This window comes from Podarcis liolepis, assembly GCF_965112155.1.
Source record: "Podarcis liolepis genome assembly, chromosome: 7".
Classification (NCBI taxonomy): domain Eukaryota; kingdom Metazoa; phylum Chordata; class Lepidosauria; order Squamata; family Lacertidae; genus Podarcis; species Podarcis liolepis.
In genome coordinates this window covers 46,514,883-46,540,525 of record NC_139561.1, presented here as the reverse complement: position 1 = coordinate 46,540,525, position 25,643 = coordinate 46,514,883, and the positions used below count along the sequence as shown (strand labels likewise).

The window sequence follows — 25,643 nt, the reverse complement described above, 5'->3', positions numbered from 1 at the left end:
CTAGAACATCAGCAGATTTTAGACAGACTTTCCTGCATTCCCATTGGTTGTCTGCTTGCATGGATGGATGTTGTCTATAGAATTCAACTGCATTTTGTGCTTTAGTTGTTAATTCTGGGTGCAGTCAGAGAGAAAGCTAACATACTGGGGAATTTTTAGTTGCAAGAGAAGTTTGCCAAGCTCTGGTCTCCTTTAATTGTCTTTGAGAGACAGCTGAGGTTTTATATAATGATCCATGGTGTGATGGAAGCAGGGTTTTCCCCTCTATCTCTCAATTCCAGAATTTGTGGTACCCAAATAAATTGATTAAGAGTACAGTAAGCCCGCAACTTACATAGGGGCTATATTCTGAGGATCACACCCAAGGCCAAAATTATGTATAGTCAAACGCATCGGGATCAGTGGTGAGTGGGATGGCCAAAGTCTTTTTTCCTAGACTGCCCCCTTTCTTTTTTAAAAAATTGCCAAGCGCCTAAAGCTGAATGTACAGAAGTTAAATGCATGTAAGTTGCGGACTTACTGTCATTTCAGGACTGGCCAGAGAAAGTACTTCTTCACACAGCACCTAATTAGCCTATTTGATTGCCTCAGTGCACTGAAGGCTGTTGGCTTAGATAGCTTTAAAGGGGTACAAATTAGTGGTGGCTTTCCACTTAGTGGCTTCTGGGTGTGATAGCTGAATGGAAAGATCCTGATTCAGAGGCAACATGCCATTGACATCCATTGCTGAGGGACAAAAGCGGGAGATGGCTCTAGCCTCCCTGCCCTTCTGGTGGGCTTATTAGAAGCACCTGGCTGTCCATTTGTGAAGCTTTGCTGGATTGGAGAGTCATCTGTCTAACCCAACAGATGTTCAGATGGCCTGCTACCAGACCTGCAAGCTTTGTTCTTCTGGATTGCTTCATTGAGGGGAGGATTTTTCCTACTGTGGAGGGCAAAGCTGAGAGACCAAACCTATTCCTAAAAGAACTTCTTGTTGTTGATGGGAATAATAACCTGCTTTCAGAGCATTCAAGTTATTTATTTTAACAATCAGGTGCTATGTTGCAATTACATTAGCACTAATGTGTTTCATGCCCTACTCTTCCCTATATAGTGCTTGTCGTCCTTTCCAGCCTCCAGCATTGCTGGTCTGTACGTGTTAAAGCTGCTGTGCTTGGCTAAAACTGGAAGCAATCTGTCCTGAGATGCTCCTATTTTAGTGACAGCTTTCTAAATGCCTGTAGAACAACTGTGTCACCAGAGACAGGCAGCCTCTCGTGCAAACCCCAATTAGGGTTAAGTGCACAGAGAGTTGTTCTGGCAAGAGGGAGAAATTGGATGAGCTATCTTCCTGGTATATATCCGTAGTATATTATTGGCTTAGTTCAGGTGGGCCCAGACTGAAGCATAAAGGTTGGTTGGTCAGTCAGTGTAAATTTCACTGATAGGATATTGCACTATAGTTTATGCATATTACCTTTTCCATTAAGGCTTGTTTCTGGATCTACACATCACCCTGGAGCTAAACAGACATGTTTGAAAACTGATATTGTCTGAGGATATTGTCTAACCAACAGGTCAGATGAGTAGTTTTGTATTCTGGGAGCTCTTTCACACTATTGGATAGAAATTGTTGCATTTCCCAGAGTGTTTGTAAGAGGAATATAGTCTATCCAAAAGTGAACAAAGAGCAAATTCTCTAAAATCAGTTGGACAACAGAAAAATCTTTAGGTGTTTACAGTCAAGAAAGGTAGGACAAAGACAGAGGTCTACAAGGAATGATTTCTGCATGGAGGAACTGCCATCTTCAAGCCTGAGGTGCAGTAAAAAGCAAGTGGTATCTTAATGCAAATTCCCCTCCATGGTAAGGATATGAAAAAATAGGTCTCAAATGTAGTGAGGGCCTATGCTGTTGTTTGGTTACTTAAGATGTGGAGATGATATTTCAGGGCTTCTGAAAATAAGGTGTGTTTTGCAGGGATGGTTATTTCAATCTAATACCAGATCCTTGTTCTAAAAAAAGAGCCCTGATAGAATTTGACAAAGTAAGAAATCAATCCATTTTGAGGATGGCAGGGAGTGCTTGCAAATTTCACAACCCAAGCTCCTAGTATTCAGATCTGTAGGATGAGTCTGCCTGACATTTTCCACCCTGTGAAAGAAATCTGCCCCCTCCCCAATAGCTTAATCTGTTAAAAGGGCTAGGGTATTTTTGGTTCAGATTCCAAATGAAACACCAAAGTTGAAACACCACAGTTGTTTGAGGGGAGGAAATTGATATTTGCTGAATAGCCAGAAACCATAATTTCAAATTTTCAAACTAGAAAGGACAAGTGAAGTATGGGTAGAAATAACAAACCAGTGATATTAAGTTCAGTAATCTCTCTCTCTCTCTCTCTATATATATATATGAATCTCTTGTTTATATGTAATCTTATATTCTAGGGCTCAACATCCATACTTGTGAGATCTTAATTTATCTAAGTTGTTACTCAGCATCTCTTTCAAACCTTCAACCTGGTTTGGAGGAGCCTGATTGTATCAGATGTGACGGGGGGAGCAGTTGCAGGCTCCCTGATTCTGCCAGCTAAGTTGGCAGCCTTCTTGAGAGCCCTATAACCTTCTTTGAAACTTCTCCTTGAGAGTCCAGTAGTGCATTGCTTTCTTGAAAGGAAAAGGTGGTGATGGTGGAACATCTAGTTTATTGGGAATTAGAGCTGGCATTGTAATTGACCTTAATCTGGAAATGTACCAAACTCTTTACTTTTAGTTCTGTAACCCTCAGTGTCTTATCTTATCTCACTTGGGTGGAGTGAAATGGCTGTAAGTAGGATACCCTCTGTTAATGCCAGAAACTTCCCTTCCCTTCCCCAAATACAAAGTCTCTATCCCTTATATATCCTGTGTTAAAACTTTCATTCAGATCTTCAGTGCACTGTCAGAGGATTATTTTCTGTGGGACAGAATTACTTCTTGGGTGTTGCTTTAATAACAAAACCAAAACCTTTCATTAGATGTGCCTGGAAGCCATTTTGAATTATGCAAAGTATAATTCACAAAGTCTCTGTGGTTTTTCTTCAAGCAGCAAAAGCTATAGGGGTAAAATGTAGGGTTCTGTGTGTGTGCATATGCATGCAAATTCTTCTGTAACAAGTAACGTGAAAACTGTTGCTCTTAGACCTGTTTCAGACGTTACTGCAGGACACCCATATTACAATGACTTTGGAGTCACTTGAATGATTAAGATAGTAGTTTCACTGTGGATGCAGTCAGCTGGTTTCCATCTTTCTCTAAGTTAGGGTGGGCAACCTGTGGCGTTCCAGATGTTGTTGGAATCTATTTTCCATCAACCCTAGGGATGATGGAAGTTGTAGTCCAACAACATCTGGAGGGCCACAGGTTGTCCACCCCTGCTGTAAAGAGTGAAAGTGACATGAAACATACCTGCATCTAACAATTTCCAAGTGAAACATGTCTCCTGAAACAATGGTTCTCTTCAGTACTATGTGCAGTTACCCTGTAATTCTCATTTTAAGAAATGGTATTAAATCATTTGAGTGTGGCAGTTGTGTTTTTCTAAGGTGTCACCCATGTTCCTAAAATTTTATAGACTAACATGACACCCCCCCAAGGCCTGGTTTCTACTCTACGGGGCATTCAACCTGAACTTTGTAACTGAAGGAGATGACAGAGAGTGGAAAGGGAAAGTCAGAAATAAGAGAATGAATGTACACAGATGTAGTTGCAGGTAATTGGGCTTTCCTGCAGCCGAAAGCAAAGAGAAGAGGAAGCTCAGAGCCAGCTCAGACCTTCCAAACCTTTCTGTCTGGGACACTTGGGACTCTTGCTTGGCCACACCCCTCCCCAGGCCACATTCCTCTCTTACTTCATCTGAATCCTCAGCTGTTTTTCTCTGTCTGAAATAAATACTTAAATCATGATGATGCCTTAAAGAAACAAATAAAACTAACTAAACTTTGGATGAGTTTTATTGTCACTAACAGATCTGCATTAAATTAACACACACACACCCTAGTTTAATTTGATTCCTTATGCAGGCAAACTCTGAACTACTAGCTCGGATCCTATGAATTCCATTGGTACAAACCCATTGACTCTGTTGCAGCCTTCCTGGAGGGCAATAGAGGGCAATGAAATTTTGGTGTTGGTCTTTGTCTGAAAATTTATTGGCAACTTTAACCTCCCTGAAAAGGTTCTAATTCACAATGTGAGTTAATTCACTATTTATGAAACCTTTAGTTCAGCCTTAAGTTGAAGGTTAGGTTGAGGAACTAATGCTACAGTCCTAAATATAATTGCATGGAAGTAAGAACCACCAAACACAGTGGGAATTGCTCCTGAGAAAGCACAAATAGACATTGCAAGTCTTCCTAATGTCACCGAAGATTGCAATACATGGAAGATCCTGCTTCACAAACCACAAATTGCTTCTGTTGAGGCCCAACATGGAATTTATTATGCTGTAGCATGTGTAATACATTAAAGTTGTAGGCAAATGGGAGGAAATCCTCTGTCTTAATTCTAATATTTTTCCCCCCACAGGTATAGCCTTTACAGACCTCCCTGTAAGTACAACTATTTTCAGTATTTTAACAAAAGATTCAAATTGAAGGGAGGGGGAAATTGACTGGGATATTTTGATGTCTTCTTTTTGCCATGCCATCTGGAAGTGGTTAGTATGAGGCTCCTTGCTTGATGTGTTTGCATTGAATCAGGTTGGCAAGTTTCTTTTAGCAAAACTAGCTGTAGAAAGGGTGCTGGTTATTATCAGGCTTTTCTTGGAACATACTGGAAGTGTAGGGAAAACTCAAATTATTGCAAGGTTGTTTGGAATTCAATAGTTTTTCAGGGATATGGTTTGCCTGCTTTAAAATAAACAATGCAAGACGTCTGTCTAGAATAAAGCAGGACCTCTATGTTGCCTTGGCTGCCTCAGGCAAGCTAAAAATAACATGAGTTAGTGAATTGTTCAGCAATGCAAGTTAGCCAAGCAAACAAAGAGAATTCCCAGTTTCTGAAATGTTCCATTTTGTTTTTGCTATACAAACTACATCCACAATCCAAACATTTCCTTGCCTCTTGGACTTGCTAGTTGGAGTCCAAATCTAACAACACCGTAGCAAATCAAGTAAGAAATTTCTTTTCAGCATGAGCAAAGTTCAAAGGCTCTTGGATAGAAATGGTAGTCTGAGGGTTGCTTTGTTCTATGGAACTTTGTACATGAGTCCCAGAGCCGATAACAAACTGCACATGCATTGGTTCCATTAGAAACAGTGCATATATGTGTAATTTTTCCCCTGTTTAGAAATGTGCATCAACATGTGAGCTGATGCATTCTTGCTTACCACTGGAGCATGTGGCAAAGGAAAAGTGGGACTGCGTACCAGCATGTACTTTTAAAGTCTGAGATTATGCATTTTGTGTGCAGGAATCAGCACCAGAGTACAAAACATGTAAGCAGTTGCACTTCAAAACATGCAAGACAAACAGGCTTACAAAAAGAAAATTTTGCAACAGCAGTAGGGAGAACAGATAGACCATTCATGAGTTAGGTTAGGAGTGGGAACCTGTGGCCCTCCAGATATTGCTGGGTTACAACTCTCATTTGCCCTGACCAGCAGATCTAATGGTCAGGGGTGATTGGATTTGTAGTAAAACAGCATCTGGAGGGCAATAGACTTAACTTTAGCATATGCAAGTGCTGGAATTTGCACTTTGAAAGCTACAGCAAAGATACCAACCTTGTATTTAACAACTCACTCAGTTGCCATGGGCAACCAAGAATTTCATGCAGGCAAGTGAGCAAGCTGGCAGAAGAGGAGCATTCATTCCATCACTTTTCCATTAGCCCACTTGGTATCTCTGCTAGCTGTGGAAGAAAAGAAGTCATTTTCCTCCATAACCATCAGGGAAATGCACCAGATTAATGTAGGGATGGGTTGCTTTTTATCTTTTCTGTCAGCCTACTTGATGGAAGGCGTTAAAAAAACCAAGCACCCGTTAACAGGCCAGTAGTTTGCATATACATGCTGCCCTCTCTTCCACAGCCAACATGGGACACACAGGGTACTAGCCCCTAAGCAGGTTAGCATCCGCACTCCCAGATTAGTAACTTTGGGGAGCTAGTTTACAAGGCTGGATAATATTGCAAGCCAAATGGAAGTGTGCATTTTGTGGGTCCATAGCATAATAGACTAGCTTAATACTTTAAAACTTCTTGAAAATCAAAACCAAAATGTATGTACATGCAGATATTACATGTCCCATGGTTGCTTAGCTTTGAAAGCAACTATTTAACAACCAAGGAACAAACTTTTGGGGGGAGGGAGAGCTTTGTTTGAAACCTTTAAGTCAGGCGTCCTCAACCTCGGCCCTCTAGATGTTTTTGGCCTACAACTCCCATGATCCCTAGCTAGCAGGACCAGAGGTCAGGGATGCTGGAAATTGTAGTCTCAAAACATCTGGAGGGCCGAGGTTGAGGAAGCCTGCTTTAAGTGCAGCTGAATTGCAGTCCAAGGTTTTCATTGCTATTATCAGTCTGGTTGTTTCGCTGTTATCTGTTGCTGCAGTCAGACATGTCATTTGTTCAGATGATTTGTAGGTAGCATTAGTTCCTTTCAAAAAGTGTCCATGAACAGTTAAAGATCCAGCCAAGGAGCAGGGCCCCTGCTTGTTTAAATGTAAGTTTATATAATTGCAGAGTTCACTCTTAGTTGGGTACCTGCAAACAGTTTAAGAGGTACTTCTTTGCAATGGCTAGTTCCCTCCCCAATATGCTTCCATGTCCTGCAGCACATCCAAGATCCTGCCTACATGCTGTGTTTCATGCCAGTCCTAATGAAAGATAGAATGCTACATTTTCTAGTCAGCCTTGGCTTCCCAGATTTTATTGGACCACAATCTGCATCAGCCATAGCCAGCATGCCTAATGAACAGGGACAATAAGAATTGTAATCCAACAATATCTAGGGAACCATGCTTGGAAATCTGTTCTAGGTTATGGATTTGGTTACTGCATATGGACTTCCCTGTGATCCAGAACAGGGGGATATTGACTTCACTAGTAGAGTGTGAATTACAATACAATGCAAAATCAATATAGTTCCAGAATCAATAAAAATAAATGAAAACACCTAAATCATATGATTTCTAGCACCCACTGTTAGAAATGAAATTAAGTTGGTTCATATCTGTGAATGATGATGCTCTTTTCAGAGATCATCTGCTTCTCCTGTGCTGAAAAGTTCTTATGCAATCAGTCTGCAACTCCATGAAATACTTGCGCACGATAAACATTCTTTGCCCTTTTGTCTACAGTCTACTACTTCTGAAGTTGTCTTCTTTTTCCAGTTTAGTGACAGTCCTTGAAACTTAAGCTGCCTTTTATCTAATCCTTCCCAGTACACTGGTTTTCTTACTGCAGTTACTCTGTTGCTTGGAAGAGTGTTGCATGAGTCTTACTCTGAATTTTAGCTCTTCAGCTTCCTTTCTGCCTAGGCACTGAACTCTTCTCTACCTGTCCACTTAATGCTGAACCTTTGGATATTCAGTTCTTAGCCGCATGGCAATGAATTTATTTTCTGTGAGGGCTGTTCCTGTAGCATCACTTGAATTCAAAATCAGCTGTAAAGGAGAACGGCTATATACAATCTTGACTTGACTGGTATCACGAAAGATTTTGGTTTCAAAAAATACTGTGAGTCTTTGGTAGACTGATCCAATCAGATGTGATTTTAGACTTCTTTCTGCTTTGGAATTACAACCAACAGGATAGGGTACTCTTCCAACCCACCCCTCTTCTTTACTGTCACCCTCTACACAGACTCAGGCTGCATCTAGTCAACCAAACCTGCTCATTCTTCCTCTCCTGGTGTGAAAAGTAATGCAATTCTAATAATGTTTCTTGCTGAGAAAAAGTGAGCGGCATATGTCTAGACATCATAATATTCCCGATAAATACCTGGATTTTCAGAGCATGCTTGACCATTGCTTCTCACTAAGGGTACTGGGTTTCAGATTTATTTATTTTTTAAATTACACTTTGATATCGCCTTTTCCTCAAAGGAACTCAAGGTGGTGTACATGGTTCTCCCTTCCCATTTTGTCCTCACAACAACCCTGTGAGGCAGCTTAGACCTAGAGACTGACTGGCCCAAGGTCACCCAGTGAGCTTCATAGCTGAGTGAGAATTCAAACCCTGGTCTCCCAGGTCCTAGTCCAACACTCTAACCATTACACCACCCTAGCACCTGGAAGGGAATGCAAGAAATGGATCTTCTAGCTAGCAAAAAGAAAGCAGCACAGCAAGGTTACCTGAATGAAGATAAGGAATAGAAGGGAATATTGGGGAAGGGTCATAGCTCAGCAGTAGAGCACATGTTTTCATGCAATTGGGAAAAGACTTCCTGGAGATCAGCTACTGAGATACTCAGTACTGAGTGTAGACAGTACTAAGCTAGATGGGGCAATGGTCTGACTTGGTATACAAGGTGCTTCCTATGTCCCTTTCCACAAAAATGTGGACAAGCTCACTAGAAGGTGAAGTGTAAGTTATTAGGGAGGTCAAACGAGTAATTTGGAATGAATGTACAAGATAGATTAGAAAAGCACAGTTCACTGCCTGGTATGACTTGTTAGAAAGAAAATGTAGGTACAGTGGTACCTTGCTTTTCAAATGTAATCCATTCCGGAAGACAGTTCGAGTTCCAAAACATTCGAAAACCAAACAATAGCCAACAGCTAGGCCTCAGGATCTTGCACTCAGTAGAAGCTGCGTGGTATGTTTGACTTCCGAGGCGTGTTTGAAAACAGAAGCATTTACTTCCGGGTTTACGGCGTTCAAAAACCGAGGTACCACTGTATGGGCTAAGTATCTTACATACCTCTTAAAGCCTTGTTTTGTAGTTATTTGGTATATAGGCCTTGTGACAGCAATCAACACTGCTTTCTCTTAGTTGCGGGTGTTTCCCCTCTGCTGGTAGAAGGCCATTTGATCCCTGTATGTTATTTAAAGCTCACCTATGATTGTTGATTTCTATTTTGATTGGACTGGGAAATACTGCTTGCCTCCAGATGCTGAAAGCTCTCTTCCAGTTCTCCATAGTAGCTTTGCTTTATCTAAGATGTCTTTTTCTTTCTTTCTCTCTCAAAACTGTTGGTGCTGTTAAAGCTCTATCCCGCACACATTGCTTGTACCTTTCTCAGAGGCACTTAGAGGATATGTTTACAAAATATTTTTGCCATAGGTAACTACAAGCACGAAGGTAAAATGTTTGGAGGTTCTGGAGTAGCTTTCATTCTAGTCTTGGAAGATTATGAGTACATATTATGTGACTGTCATTAAGGCAAATGATCCTTCCTCCATTCCCACAGTCTGAAGTCCCTGGGGAAACTTGCAATCTGCAAACTCATGCAAGGATTGACATGGAGCCATGTGTGTTTAATTTTGCTCTCTCACTTCCCAAACTGCTCTTCGAAGTCACAAAGATTCAGTAAAACCTTATAGCTATGTCATAAAGGGTTGGGTTTTTTTGCTAGTTGGTTCCTCATATATTGTGTTCGGTTTCTTATAAATTGCTCTGAATAGTGCTTGTCACGTCTGCCTAATCTGGAGGCTTCATTTGAGCTTCCTCTAAGATTAGCACTCTTGCTTGTTTTCAGCTGATCCTTGGAGGCTCAGAGAAAAATGTATGTTAGCTTTCTTCCCGAAAAGGGCCCTATTTTTTAACTGGGGTTTCTTCTTTTGGCAGGCCAATTTATATCCCACTGTGGGGCTCCAGACACCCGGAGAGATAGTGGATGCCAACTTTGGGCAGCAGCCGTTTGTGTTTGACATCGAAGATTACATGAGGGAGTGGCGAGCAAAGATTCAGGGCACCATTAAGCGGTTTCCCATAGGTGACCGGCTAGGTGAATGGCAAGCCATGCTACAGAAGTGAGTGGGAGCATTAATTTCTTTTTACTTAGAAGCTTCATTAAAGAACATAATTGCTATAGAGTGGTCTGCTTATAAAGTACGTCCTTCCTTTATGTTGGACAATTTTTGTGTGTGTTAAAGTTCCTTAATGAGGAACAAAGAGCTTACTGTTTGCTCTGCACATGTGTTTCATTTTTAAAAAACAAAACCAAACCTGCACAAATCTCATTTTCAGTAGCAATCTCAAGAGTGGAGGGCTGCTTTCAGGAACTGTCTGGCTTGATTGCTTTTTAGCCTTTCTGAGGACAAGTCACTGGCAAATCACTGAACCAGATGCGGAGGGAAAGGCGACAGTTTGGAGAAGCATTACAGCTTCTATATCTTTGTGTCCCAGACAGAAATGAGGGGAAATGAAGCCCAGAGCTCCAGAGCACAGAATTTGAAGTGACTGAGAATCTGATGTCCCCTCTTCCCAGAAATTGTTTTGGATGAAGCTTTGCAAAATCAACAGGCAGTTGACCATTGATTGTGAATTGTAGACCACAACACCTGGAGGGAAGCATGTTACATTCCAGAGGACAGGGGAGCTATTGCTTTGGATTTTTTATATATTTTGACATATTTTTATAATGCCCTTTGATTATTTTTGTAGAGTGGTTTACAGCACAGTGATTAGTGTTCTATTATATATGACTTTCAAAAAGGATTAGATAGGCTTAGAGGACTGCTACAGACCTCAGTAAGACAGGCAGCGTATTTAATGGTTCATTATAGGATTTCCAGTAAATTGGTCCAGGGTCACTTGCTGTTCACTTACATTAATACAGTATCATTTCGAACATCTTATGCAGTGATACTAAAAAAAAATGTTTGCATCATTAATGTAGGTTTCCTTCACCATAATGCATGCATTTCCTGGGTGGTCTTTAATAACAGTTTGACTGTTCATACCCAAGCAGTTGTTGATCTCTTCCCTTTGGCTAGCCTAACTCCTGTGTTGCGTGTGGGAATGTACCAAGAGTAGTGTCTTCTGTTCCCTTCCCAAAATGCTTTTGTTCACCATATAAGAGTGTGACATTTTCATTGTAGGAAGCAGGGCCGAGGACAACTCTGGGATATACCCTCTGACTTCAAATTAATGTGATCCTCCCAGATATATATTACAGCAGGGATAGCCAACTTCCAAGAGACTGCGATTTACTCACACAATTAAAAACTGGCACTGAGCTACCCCTTTTGGGGGGGGTTCCGGTCAAAGTTGCTGAGCTTTTTTTAGGGAGGCAAATCCCGTTTATTGGGGGGATCAGGGCAGGGGAATAAATAATAAGTCGCTCATGACTGTTGCTAATGAAACAGTCAACATCGCAGCGACAGCTCCGTCTTCCAGCATAGCAGTCTAGGGGGTGGGGCCAGATAGAGGAGCCAGTGATCATCCACGATCTACAAAAACCTCCTGGGGATTGACCAGTAGATCATAATCGACCTGTTGGACAGCCCTGTTTTACAGCTTTGCCATGGCTCTGTGCTGACAGAGATACCCATTCTACAATTTGCTTTCTGTATTCTCCCCCCAGTATGGTCTCTTCCTATCTGGTCCATCACGGGTACTGTGCTACAGCAACTGCCTTTGCCAGGGTGACGGAAAGTACAATCCAGGAAGAACAGATCTCTATAAAGAACAGACAAAGTAAGTTTATTCTTACAACTTCCTCACAACTTTCCCTGAAGATTTGAGAGACAGCCCTTCCTGCCTGCAGCATGACTTCAGTCCAATATCCACATATTCAGATGCCAAATGGAAGTGGTCACTAGGTAGAACCTCAATATCCTGCACAACTTCCCTTGGGTCCTCTTCTGTGGCTGCCAGTGTTCCAGTGTCTCATCATTTCCCCCCCCTCATCCTGCCACTCCCAAACCAAAAGTTTGGTTTGAGAACTTTAGAAGCAGGGTAGTCTACTCAAGGAAAATAGGTACTCTTTTATTTAATCTGCCAAACCTATATTATTTATTTCTATTTTTTTAAAATGCATACATAAAAAAAAAACTTGCATGTTGTCTTTGGCTGTCCTTTGCAAAGAACTCACTGCTTTGGGTACAGAGTTATACCTCTAACTCCATGCAGGATTTATGGCACTTGAAAAACCAGTATCTTCTCTCAATTGCTGAATTACTAATATTTATTTGCAATATTTATCGATAATCTTTCTGCCATAAGAACTCCCATAGTGGTTCACAATGAAAATAAAATCATTTTATGTGGGGGGTTTTCCTTTTGCCTCTTAACAAGTTCTCAGAGTAGCTTTCATATAATGTAAAGCATCACTAAACAACTATCAGGTACAAAGTTCACACATCAATAAAATTAATAAAATCAACAAACCAACAGGAAGCAGCATAAAGGTATTGTAACACCAGCAGATAAATCAGTATTACTGTTCAGTTAAAAACTTAAGACAAGAATAACACTTTTTATCTGACACCTAATAATCTGCGGTTGGCACCAGGTGTACCTTCTGGGGAAGAAATTCCACAACTGGGGTGCCATCACACTGAAGTCCCTATTTGTGGTCACTTTTATCTATCCTCTGAAGTTAGGAGTATCTAGAAAAAGGCCTTTGAACATCATCTGCAATTAAATAGGTTCATGTTCTTCAGGTATTCAGATAAAGTCCAACATTTTTATTGCCTGTCTACCTATGGGATTATATGCCGCCTGTCATTATAGGCAATCTTATTGTTCCATCCCAGTGATTCTGCTTTCATCTACAGGAATACAGAAGCTGGTCTTGGCAGGAAGAGTGGGGGAAGCCATTGAAGCCACACAACAGCTATACCCAGGACTCCTAGAGCACAATCCTAATCTCCTTTTTATGTTAAAGTGAGTACATCCAAATCCTTTCAAGTACAGTAAGACCTGCAGTGTGAGGAACATAAGAAGACGGGCTTATACTGGAACTACTGGCTGTGATCTATCAAAACGAGTCTAATGATACAATGATACAAACATTCCAGGTTTTTACTTTGGCTATTACAATTAGAAGCTGTCAGGAGAAGATCACTGCACTTTGAATGGTGGTTAATAAATTTATTAAATGAAGGAAAAATAAGTGATTTGTAGTGCTGACAAGGTAACCCCATTGGTTAGGTTAGCAGGCTTGAGCCACATTCCAACTTATTCCAGAAGAGATGGGGATGGCAAATCATCTAGTGAAAGGTTGCTTTAAACATCTCTTGGTGTTAAGACATTATTTGCAATGGCACCGTTTTCCTCCATGGTATCGTTCCTTGTCCTTCTCTGTACTTCAAAACAGGCATGCAGACCTGAATTGCTTGCTTTCGTTATTAGCACTCATAAAACACCTAACATTTTAAATTGCTGTACAAGCGTCAAAAGAGAAGACCACCCTTGCTCACAATCTAATAATCTAGTGCAGGTAGATCATCTGGTTGTAGTTCATCGACATCTGGAGAGCCAAAGGTTCCCCACACTGGATCTAGTTGGTCATACTAAGTAGTGGTCTGAACCTATACCACTTTCACAGAGACTCAGCTTTTTTTACTCTTCCTGTGATTTTAGAAGTGGCTGTCTGCAATGATGGAACATGGAACAAGGTGCTAGGCTTTGCCGTATCTGTTCCTTCAGAAGTGAACTATGAAAGGGCCTTGTAATTAATTAATTAATTTGATGCCAAAGTAGGCTTCTAAGCAGCTTACCAGTATAGAAACTTGTCTCATTTCTTCTTCATGGTTCTCTTATTAACACTTGCTGCACAATGCTAAGCCTTTTCTATGAGAAGCAAAGCTTAAGGGTGAATGGTTGCTCCCAATGTGAAGCGAAAATGCTATGGCTCAGTGGTAGAGCACGTGCTTTGCATACAGAAGGTCCCAGATTCAAGCGCTGGCATTTCCAGGAAGGGCCGAGAAAGACCCCTGCCTGAAACACACCCTGGATTAGACAATACTGAGCTAGATGGATGAATGGCCTGACTTGGTGTAAGACAGCTTCATGTGTTGATCTTATCTACTAGCTCCAGCTTCTGAAGAATACTAATTCAGCAAGAGAGAAAAATTTCACTCGTTAGTGCCACTTTCAGACATTTTAGTAAAAAGATTTTGCTCTGTGGCTGGAGTGGTTTCCTGTCTTGGGAAGGGGCTTAACATGTGTCTGGTTCCTTTATACTGGGCTTTTGAATGGAACATTAAATTTATGCATCATCTTGTGGGTGACATCTCCAGCTGAAAACTTTACTTTCGACACCAGAATGCTGCTTTTCTCATCTGGGTGTTTCTAAAGACCCTTGTTTGTTCTAGGCTGCAGCTACTAATGGGTGCTAAAATGCTTGTATGCTTCTCATGAACCATTGCACAGCATCCATTGCTCTGACATTTTGTGTTTCAACTCTTTCTCTTCCTCTCTCCTTGCACACAGGTGTCGGCAGTTTGTGGAGATGGTGAATGGAACAGACAGTGAAGTACGCTGTTTCAGTGCCCGCAGCCCCAAATCCCAGGACAGCTACCCTGATTCCCCCAACCTAAGTCCAAGGCACGGCTCTAACAATTTGCACATTCACAGCACTGGTAAGTGTTGATTTCTCTGCTAGGTAATCAGTTACTTGGCTTTCTTCTACAGAGCACTCTAGCCACATTCAGGCATTCTGCAAATGAACCCTAACCCTTTTAGTACTTTTCCAGCTCCCTGCCCATGGGTACTTATTACACAATGTGCACCCATAATGAAACACTTGAGATGTTTGGGGAGAATTCTTGGTGTGTTCACACCTCACTCCACTTGTTAGGAATTCTCTCCCTGTACTGTGAGAGAAGAGCTAAAGCTCAGGAGGGTGTGGAGAAGTACTGTCCTATAGGCCTTACCACTGTATTCATTCAGTGCCCTGTCTGTACATAGGAACATAGGGAGCTGCCTTATACCGAGTCAGACCACTGGTCCATCTAGCTCAGTACTGTCCATGTTGACAGGCTGTGGCTCAGGGAGGGATTTCCTCAAACCCTACCTGGAGAGGCCAAGGATGAAATCTGGGATCTTCTGCATGCAGAGCTATGGCCTTTCCCCACTGTAGGTTCTGTAGGCCTACAGGGAAGGCGAAACTAGAAATTACCTTGATGTGTAATTGGATATCCTGTCTAATTTTAAATTTTAAAAAAGTCAACAGGGGAAACGGGCATCCAGTTAGATCAGGGCCACAACACTAAAGGATGGGGCTGGGGCCAGCCTTTTCCTCTTGTGCCGTTTGCCCATTTTAAAACTCCTTCCACTTCCAAGAAGAATTGTCTCTTAAGTGTTTTCCTAATAAGGGAGATAGCAGGAAGAGAGAGGATAGTGTCACCTCCTTCCAGCACAACAGTCTTGATCAGAACCCACACACAGAAAAGTAAGTAAATGGCAGATCCATGGGTGAGGTGAGAGAGGTGTAAATCCTCTGGCCTTGCAATGCTGTCTCAGGGACCACAGAATTGCTCCTTAAGGAGCTTGTCTTTAGAGGTATTGTCCAATATGGGTGTCCATGTCACATAACCATTGCATTAATTAATATCCATGTTGCTTAGGCACATTCCTCATACCATTTTATCTTGCCAGTGCCTGTCTACTGATAGTAAGTACTTGGCCACTTGCCTTTGCCTGGATATGTGTGTTCTGTGCACATTTCAGTAAGATGTATTGTGGTGTGTGGTTTTCAGCTTTGAGTAAGCATTAGATCAGACCAAGGTCTTGCTGCTAGTGGTTAGCTGCATCAGAAATAGGGACTAAGTACTGTATATACTTGAGTATAAGCTGACCCGAATATAAGCTGAGGCACCCAATTTTAGGACAAAAAACTGGGGAAACTTATTGACTCGAGTACAAGCCGGTTCAACACACCACAAACCCTGGTGGTGGCGGCAGCGGAGGAGGAAGAACAAGCAGCCCGAAAGGGCTGCTTTTGGGCTGCTTGTTCCTCCTCTGCCACTGCCAACAGTGGCAGAAGAAGAGGAAGAACAAGTAGCTTGCTCTTCCTCCGCTGCCACCGACAGCGGGCAGGAGGAGGAGGAAGGAGCAGCCCAAAAGGGCTCCTTTCGGGCAACTCATCCCTCTACTGCTGCCTCTGCCGCTTGCAAGAGCAGGCATAGCAGCCCGGGTGGGGGAGGCACAGTGCAGCGCAGTGCCTCTCCCAGCCGCAGCTCCTGTGCCTGCCCTTGCGGGAGGTGGACGGCGGCGGAGGGACAAGCCGCAAGAAAGGGCTCCTTTTTTGCCACTCGTCCCTCCATCGCCACCCGCCTCACTCAAGTAGAAGCCAAGGGAGGCTTTTTCAGCATTAAAAATATGCTGAAAAAGTCGGCTTATATTCAAGTATATACAGTAGTCTAAGGTGGACATTGAAGTGGGTTTGTCCAGATCCCCTTGCAACATTAAAACAGAGCAGGGTCACCAGTCCTCATTCTTTTCCTTCTGTTTCAGGAGCGGACAGCCCAAGCTGTAGCAATGGAGTTACTTCCATAAAAAACAAACAGAGCCACTGTAAATATCCAGCACTGAGCTCGTCGTCATCATCCTCTTCCTCGTCATCTCCTTCATCGGTGAACTACTCAGAGTCTAACTCCACAGATTCCACCAAATCACAGCAGCACAGCAGCACCAGCAACCAAGAGACCAGGTAGCACAGAAGCGCTCTTTCTAGTGAGAAGTTTGTAGCAGGCAGCTGTAACAGGGGGTGGAAACTGATGTAGCGTCCTACTTCTTACGCCTAGGCATTTGCAAATGCACAAGCAGCAGACACACACACAAATCCATTTTTCTGACCCAGTTGAATTCCCTTTCAATGTAATTTGACACTTGTGTTAATCACAGCAGTTTATAAATTTTATAATTTCAGTCTGAAAATCCACCAAGAACTTCTGGTTGATCTGCAGTGTGCTTTAATCCTCACTGACGCTGTCTTTGCTGTTAGCTATTCCTCTCATTCCCCCAGGAAGACTCCTTTGCTTTCTAAGACCCTCCTTTTTTTCACACAGTGACAGTGAGATGGAGATGGAGGCAGAGCACTACCCCAATGGAGTCCTGGAGAATTCTGCTACAAGGATAATGAATGGCACTTACAAACATGAAGAGATTCTGCAGACAGATGATTCCAGCATGGGTAGGGTTTAGTGTGGAAAGCATCTTCTCATCTCTGTTCCAGGGAACACTCAGCTTAGCAAGTGTGGGTGATGTTCCCTAAGGAAACTGCTACTTGGGGTGCCTCTTCCAGTCCAGAAACCCGCAGAGAGGGCATGGGATGCAAAAAAAAAGTTTCTAAAATTAGTTAGATCATTAGAATATCAAACAGTAAAATTTTGAAAACGATGAAGTAATTTCTTGCACCACGACTGAAGTGCCAATGTAATTTATAGCTGCTGATGGACAGCATTTTAAAACTAAATGCCAGAGATTTACCAATTCCCTCCTGCAAAACCAGAACAATGTAACTGTATAAATGTCTGCATTTTATTAGTACCTGAATATTAACCTCAACATTTCATTGTCCTGTTATATGTCACTTAAAAGCTATAATTTCTGTTTGTAAACCAATAGCCAGGCGTGTACATCCAAGCAAACATTTCTTTCTTTAGTCTTACACTTAGAGCTGCACTTCACATGTGCTTTGGCACAGGATTTTGGTCCAGTCTTAACAATTTTACGCCACATGTTTTTGGAGGTAGCTAATGCTGGAAACCTAGCAGCCCAAAAGGACTTTTGATCATGCTTCTAGTGGTGGGACTTCCCTGAGCCTTCTGCTGTTGACCTCACTAGAATTGAACTAACTGGCTTTTTGGGAGACAGAGATGGAGGAAGGTGATTGCTTTGGTGCTCTAGCCCTTCCCTTCTTTTCACTTTCCCTTCCCTTCTTCTTTCCTTTGCTCTAGAAGATGGCTGTCCTCAGAGGCAGCTCTGTGGAGGGAACCATGCTGCCACTGAGCGGATGATCCAGTTTGGGCGGGAGCTGCAGACCCTGAGCGAGCAGCTGTGCAGAGAGTATGGGAAGAATACGGCACATAAAAAAATGTTGCAGGTGTGCCATGTGGCTGAGAACCCCATTCACATTCGTGACCCAGAACCTGAAACTATTCATTCATTCAAAATATCCCCATTTCACCTCTCAATATAAAATTGCTATGGTGGTTGGTTGCAATAAAAAATAAAAACAGTATAATAGGAAGCTGCCTTATAGTGAGTCAGACCTTTAGTCCTTTCAGCTCAGACTATACTGACTGGCACCAGCTCTCCAGGATTTCAGGCAGAGGACATTCCCAGCCCTACTGGGAGATTCCAGGGGTTGAATCTGGGACTTTCTGCATGCAAAACAGATGTTCTACCACTCTTGCTACGGCCCCAAAATAAAAAGCAAAAATAAAAGGCAATAGAGCAGTGTCGCAGGAGGAGTTTTAAAAACTAATAAAACCATCAACACCCAATTGGTCACTTAAAACTGTTTTAAAACCCAAGGAAAATAGTACTGTGTTGACCCTGATACCTAAGGGTTTTAGATTCGCTACCAAGAAATAGTTAAAAGAGTTCCACAGATGAGACACCACTGCCAAGGAAGCCCTGGAGCCCTCTGTTTCACATCAGGAGAAAGGGTTGCACAAGAAGGACACTCTATGCCCTCCCATTTTCCAGAGAAGTCACCTTGGTTTGCACTTATCATAGTTCATAACCCAAACTACCATTCAGGCTTTCAAAGATAGAACAGGCAAAGATGTAGATTAGTGTCACTTGCCTGCTTTCATTTCTGTATACTCATCGCTTAGCTTTATCTTTGCGCCTGCATCCATGGTGCAGTAGCCATAACTGCAGTTTGTCACATGAGATGGGATTCCTTAAGCTTGGTTTTTCATACTGCCTGAACTGAGCCATTACACATCATGATTGGACCAAGAATAGTAGTTAAATACCAACAGGACAAACTGCTGTCCTCTTTGGGTTAAAAACTATTTAGTTCAATATTTTAAAACATGTTGGGAATCCATATAATCATTTCCCTGGAATTTCTTTAGATTCACTTTCTCCCAAGCAGAGCAGTGAGTTCATGCGACATATGAGAGTATGTGTTCTCTGGTCTCAATTTGAAGAGACTCAGTAATTTCGGGTGGCCCACTTAGAGAATCCTGCTGTTTTGTGTATGTGTTGCAGTGCTGTTCAAGCCTCTCTTCTTTCACTCAGGATGCGTTCAGCTTGCTGGCCTACTCTGATCCATGGAACTGTCCCGTTGGCCAGCAGCTAGATCCAATCCAGCGGGAACCCGTGTGTGCTGCACTCAATAGCGCTATATTGGGTAAGGTGACAAACGGTGAGGTAGCTCAGACCTTTCTCTTCTGCATGCACCTGTTTCTGCAGTGAGGCTATATGATGCTGGAGTCAGCTAGCAGGATTATTGCTTACCTTGCAAAATCACTGCAGTGTTCTTTAATTTTCCCCAACATTTTGCTTAGTTTTCCCCATGTTCCATGAAGACCTCCTGAAATATATAGTGTTAAGCCGCTGCCATAGTTTTAAGGACTGCTGGGCGAAGCCATAGCCACTGTGTGTGCTTTTGCTGCACACATATTTATCATCACAGAGGTGAAAGCTGGAGTGGGGAGCAGACTTGCAAAATCTCACCCCACCCATGAATTCAGTAGGTAGCTTGAGCTTCAGCCACCCTTTCTGTAACAAGGGCATAATGCCACTAATTTGTCTTACAGGGTTATTGTATAGAGTAATGTGGTAACATATGTAATGAATTTGGGATACCTTGATAAAACTTGAAGGCATGGTCCAACAGATGCTGAGCTTTCGTTGGTCTCACTGCTTACCATGAAATAAAGCTATGCCTGTGTATAATTTTCATATTGAAACCAGTGGGCTGCAACATTGCTGAACTTGGGCCAGATTCATGTACTTAACCTTTGACTGTCATCAAGCTTCAGATGGATCTTGCCCTTCATAGGGCCTGCATGCATTCCAGAGCCTGTGTCCCTCCAGATGTTGCTGGACTACAGCTCCCATCACTCCTGACCACTGGCCGTGCTGGTTGGGGCTGGTGGGGGTTTGGAGCCCATTGACATCTGGAGGGACCCCCATTCCTCTTCTGTGTTTTTCAATCCTCCATGGGGAAGAGCCTTCTTGCAGCTTTGGGGTGGGGGTGGGGATGGAATAAAGTAGCTTTTATCAATGACATGCTCTTTGTGCATTGCCTCATTGTCACAATGCCCTCTTTCTCTTTCTGCAGAGTCTCAGAACCTGCCAAAGCAGCCCCCACTGCTGCTTGCCCTGGGCCAGGCCTCGGAGTGCTTGCGGCTCATGGCCCGCGTGGGCTTGGGCTCCTGCTCTTTCGCCAGAGTGGATGACTATTTGCACTAGCCACTGAGTGAGACAGAGTGACCCCTCCAGTGCTGCCACCATCACTTCCCCCTGCCTCGCATTTTCCCACTGCCCCCAAGGGCAAGCTGCCCAGCGGAAGGACACATTGCTGACTGAGGGGGAATCCTTGTGATGCCTTCATTTCTCACCTTGGAAACTGCTGGCAGGGCCTTCCCCCTGTCGTCATCACCACCACAGCCTGCTCTGCCCTGCAGCCATTGCAGCACTCAGTATTTTCACTGGTCATTCTGATGTAGCGCCTTTCCTACTTTAGGATTTATTTTATTTTATTTTATTTTCTGACTGAGCCACCAGTATTTATATCTGGAGAGTTTGTGCTGAGCTGGTTTCTACTAATTTAGAGATAAAAGTGTATCTGTTGGTGATGGCCTGCTTTTATTTTCACGAGGGCAAACTGCTGGCACGCAGGTCACCAGGGCAGTGTTGTTCTCTAGTGCTAGTCCCCTTAAAGGCAAGAGGCTTTGTGTTTTGACTGGAGACCAACCTGTGCCACCACATCTCTACTGCCTGAGCAGAAAGGCTCATTTGTCTCTTTTTTGCCATGCGATATTCAAGTTCAAGAACTGACAGGTGGCCATTGGAACTTCTATGGAGAAAAGCTGAGAATGAGAACATAAGGTGTGCAGTATTTTGGTCTCATCTTCTAGTAAAATGGCCTGATACTCTGAGACAGATGGAGATGGTCTTAACCAGGCATACCCCCCCCACCCTAAACATGGTTGAGAGCAGGAACAATGTCTTGCCTAAACACATCCAACATTATAACACAGGCATCTGAGATGATGACCTCCAGTTCTCATCAGCCCCAGCTAACATGATCAGTAGTCAGGGATTAGGGGATCTGTAGTCTTAATAACATCTGGAAAGAATCATCTTAACTACCCATGCATTAGAGGAAGGGATCCTAGGCCCAATGCAGTTTGATTAGCACATTTAATCCAATATGGGCATTTAGGTGGCAGCTAGCATCAAACAAATGGGACTTATCCCATAGAGATGTTGAAGGCAGAGTGACTTTACCTGTCTTTTAAATGGAATAGTGTCCGATGATGTGGAAACTAGGAGATATGTGTCACTCTAGCCTTTTCTATTTGAGCTAGAGACTCTCCTAGGGGTTTTCACTTGGACTGCTGTCTGCTTTTTTATACAGTCGCACACCCCCTGTGTTTTGGGGTCATTCATAGTTGACAAGCTCCCAGTCCAGGTTTGGGGCTCAGGTAGATCAGATCACACCTCCCTCATTACCTGTGGATCTTTGTTCCACACTGAACTTGAAGTCCGTCAGATGCTTGAATGACAACTGATCAGCCACAAACGAAAATGTGAAATTGAGGACATAAGCCAATATTTAGTTTTTCCTTTTTAAAAAAGTGTACAGTTTTTATTCCAAGGAGTAGCCATTAAAAAAAAAAAAAAAAGGACAGACACTTCTAAACCAGGGTATTGCAGAAATCCTCACAAAACGTTGCTAGGCATAATGGGTGAAAAACTCAGGTGCCAGCCTAATTTATATGAGGGTGTATATATGTATATCAAGAGAGGCACACTACTAAAAGCAATTTTGTCAGATTATAGTATGGATTATGCAGCTTCAAAATTGTTGGCTAGCTGGCATATTTCAACATCTTGTCTAGCTTTTAGTATACATTTCTGATGGAAAAAGTGACTCCTATAAAATCAACAATCGAGACATTAGCTCAAGTGGTTTTTCAGTATTGCAGAAGCTTACGGGGAATGTGCTAAATAAGAAGTGTGCCCCTTGAGGTGAAGAACAATGGTCACATTTAGAACAGGCATAGGCAAACTCTGGCCCTCCAGATGTTTGGGACTACAATTCCCATCATCCGTAGCTAACAGGACCAGGGATGATGGGAATTGTAGTCCCAAACATCTGGAGGGCCGGAGTTCGCCTATGCCTGCATTAGAAAGAAGCTGACAGTTTAGTTTGGGGCTTGCAGGTATAACAGTGAATAACACACGTGTGTGCAGTAGACTTGGAACATACAGAATGAGCATCACATTCAAGAATGTGACCTGTACCTGTAATGGGAATGATCCTGCACAGTGCTCATCAGTTGTAGACCACCTCTATTTTCATGTGTGTGTAAAGTAGTGGTGGTGGAAGTAAACACACTGTTTTCATCCCTTGTTCTGCTGGGCTGACTATTACTGAGAGACTACAGAAACATTTTAAAATTAAAGAGATGGCTGTGGAAGACACAGTTCCAAATTCAATCCCCCCTGTCCCTGCACTGATAGTGTTACATAACTGGCTATGATTGCTCTCTTGCACAGGTTAGATCAAAGCAAAATATCATCTTGACTGCATTGAATAAAGGAAAGCATTATCCTTTTTTGCCAGCTGCCATCAGTAACTGGTCAACATGATACTCAAATGTGTAGTGTTGTTTTAACAATTCTATCCTGCCTTAGATCTTTTTTAGAGAGTGCTCAGTGCTAGCTTACACATCAATAAGCAAATCCTGTTTAAAACACTGATTTTAAAATCCATCCCTAATTGTGTCTTGGTGTGAAAACTGACATCTGCATATCTCCAATCTCATTTTCTGCACCAGCAACCTATCAATTGGCTGCTATTGCTGTATGCAGCTCTTAGGATTTAATTTTTAAATTTTACCTATTTTGGACGAGTCTTTAACCAGCGATCTCCTGCCTCCATAACATTCCTTTTTACAGAGTTGCTTTGAATATTTTCTCAGAAACAAGTTACCCACACTTATGGTGGATAACATGCTTTTGATCTAAAGCAATGTGCTTTGATAATGTATGAAAGCTTGAAATCCTGTAGACATTGGAGGTACTCTGTGTCACACTTGAAGAAGACTTTCAGTACCAGCCAGCTCAGCTCAAGAGTTTCCTTGTAGTACAACTGCTGTTTAGACCCAGAAACTCCTGGAGTGTGTAGCCAAAATGTGGCTCTTGGTATCAAAGCCTATAGCAATTATTCTTAAATTGACAGTGTAAATGTCTAAACATTTAAAATTAATTCAATCAAAAACACTATGGAACTTTTGAAACAAAATCTTCCCAGATGTGTTCATATTCATATTGATGAAATAGTATTCTCTTTTCACAAACTATGAATACTCCACTTTGGATACAAAATACTCATTTTTTTAGTAGGTGGTCATCAGAGCCATTATGATCAAGAGCAACAAGAAATAACATGCATAGGTGATATCTAGGCTATGGGGTGAAATTGCAGAATTTACAACAACCTCCCCTTCTAGGGCATTTGTCATATAGATGGAATAGAGATTGAAAGTCTCTAGTTGTGGTGTCTAGAATCCAACAGCGTCACTGCTGATTGCTCTTCAATCTGGCAGTAAAATAGTCTCTCTAGACTATAGCTGTTTTAAACCATTCTTTGAAATACTATGCTGAAGAATGCTGATCCATCACTTGATAAGAAAGCACACTCTCTTGTCTATGTAGTCTCCCCATACTCTAGAAGCTCTTAACACTGTACAAATGAGAATTTCCACATATAAGGAATGTTATATCTGATCTCATATTAGGAGCAGGAGATATAAGACAAGTGGAGATATAGTTCTATAAAAGGAGGGTCACAGATTAGCCACCCCTGTCCTAGAATGTAGATGCAATACACTCATCACTTCTTCACTCTGACCCCAAACAGTTCCTTTTGCGCAAAAGAAGAGTGATTATGCTTTTAGATTAACATCTTATTTTTGGACAACCTATCTGCCTTGCAGGATGAGATTACCAGACCATAGACCTGAGCTAGAGCTTTGGTTCTGTAGGCCTTTTGTAACATGGCAGGTGGCACTAGAGGTTCAATAAGGTACATGTTTCTGATGCTTCCCTAAATTAATCATTTTAACCACAGGCGGGGTAGCATGCCTCCCAACAGTACCCAAACACCCATCCTTTCATCAAGCCCAAGCTGCTCTTACTCATCTTCCATATATACTTTGTAACTTACTTGAGGAATTCTTTGTTCTAAATTAGTGGCAGGTTTCAAGCACCGGACTCACCAGTTGGTGATCTGTTGGCCAAAACTGGTCTCCTGGATGCTAGTTGCCAAACCTGTTCTTTAAATAAGGGGGGAAATGGAGCAAAAGGGGTGGTGTGGAAATGGTTGTTGACATGCCACTGGGCATTAGAGCCATGTGCACAACACTTCCTTTCAGGCAAAATTAGTTGCTGACTAGGACTCTCCTACAACCAAGTAGCTTTTGTATGGTGGGGCCACACTGCTTGGGGAAGTACTCTGAAGCATACTGAAAAGAAAAGATTGACATTTACTACAAAGAAACATTATTTAAGGTTTAAAACTATGGGTTGGTGGTTTTTTGCATTTTTAATGTTGGGGTGTCTGTATTCTCATCTTAAATCGGCTGATAGCAACGTGAAGTGGGTGGCAGAGTGTGACTGGATTGCATCTTTGATGTCAAGCTAGGACAAAAACAAAACAAAACCCTACTCAGTGAAGTGCTTATTTTAATTCAATTATCTCCCATCCTACCCCTGCCTTTTCCAGTTGTTCAAAACTCAGGTACCAGCTCTAGCATGGAATGTCAGGACACTTTTTTGTTAACTTTTTTATAGCACCATCAACTGTACAAAACAAAAAAACCCCAATCACCAAATAAAACAGGCTGAGCAGAACCTCAGCTCCACCAGACTTCCATCATCACTTGGGAGTTCTTTCTCTTCATTGAGGACATTGACTCAGTGGACATCCTACCAAGCTGTGCACATTGGTTCAGTCTCTGCTTAGTATTTGTGAGTTCAGTTATCCAACGCTAGCATGAAACCCTTCCAAGGGGAGGAAATTTTAACTGAAGAAAAAGAATATGGGGGGGGGGGGTGTACTGGAAATATGGTTTAAAAAAAACCCACATTCTGTTGTATTTTGACAGAATTATTTTTATTAAAATATACATCCATGTGCACCTGCCAGTGTCCTGTGTCACTCTCCTATGCTCCATTCTGGTACTGTTTGTGTATGTTGTCTGCTTGGGCCATAGCTCAGTGAAAGGGCACATGCTTTCTATGTACAGGTAGAAGGTCCCAGATGCAGTCTCCAGGTATCATTGCAAAGCACTCCTATTGGAAATTCTGGAGAGACACAGCTGGTCAGCAGAGACAGTACTGATCTAGATGGTGAATCAGTTGTCTGACATGATACAATAGAGCTTCCTTTATGTGTGTTTGCGCGTGTGCACACATTTGCATTTGTGCCCATACTCTGTGCGCCACAACATTAGTTTGTACATTGATGTGCAGGACTGTAAATATTATAAAGCACACTTCATTGTGTGCTTCCCCACACCTTAAAT

The 25,643-nt window shown here is 42.3% G+C and overlaps 1 protein-coding gene across 6 annotated transcripts in view; it reads left to right on the top strand.

Annotated features, from left to right (window-relative positions):
• RANBP10 (RAN binding protein 10) overlaps positions 1–25,256 on the top strand; it is a gene marked incomplete at its 5' end in the record, with an annotated part of 50,756 nt that extends 25,500 nt beyond the window's left edge. Inside the window, 11 exons of one of the 6 annotated variants that reach the window (XR_014528777.1) lie at positions 4,547–4,569; positions 9,754–9,938; positions 11,495–11,607; positions 12,690–12,798; positions 14,350–14,498; positions 16,375–16,570; positions 16,929–17,053; positions 17,823–17,965; positions 19,117–19,228; positions 20,165–21,709; positions 22,222–25,256. Coding sequence is in view for 2 of the 6 variants with exons in the window: in XM_083514869.1 (XP_083370995.1) it covers positions 4,547–4,569; positions 9,754–9,938; positions 11,495–11,607; positions 12,690–12,798; positions 14,350–14,498; positions 16,375–16,570; positions 16,929–17,053; positions 17,820–17,965; positions 19,117–19,228; positions 20,165–20,295 (1,289 nt within the window). Of the gene's footprint in view, positions 1–4,546; positions 4,570–9,753; positions 9,939–11,494; positions 11,608–12,689; positions 12,799–14,349; positions 14,499–16,374; positions 16,571–16,928; positions 17,054–17,819; positions 17,966–19,116; positions 19,229–20,164 lie in introns of all 6 variants that reach the window. The other 5 variants (XR_014528778.1, XR_014528779.1, XR_014528780.1 and 2 more) reach the window with 5 other exon arrangements.
• Positions 25,257–25,643: the final 387 nt, after the last annotated feature.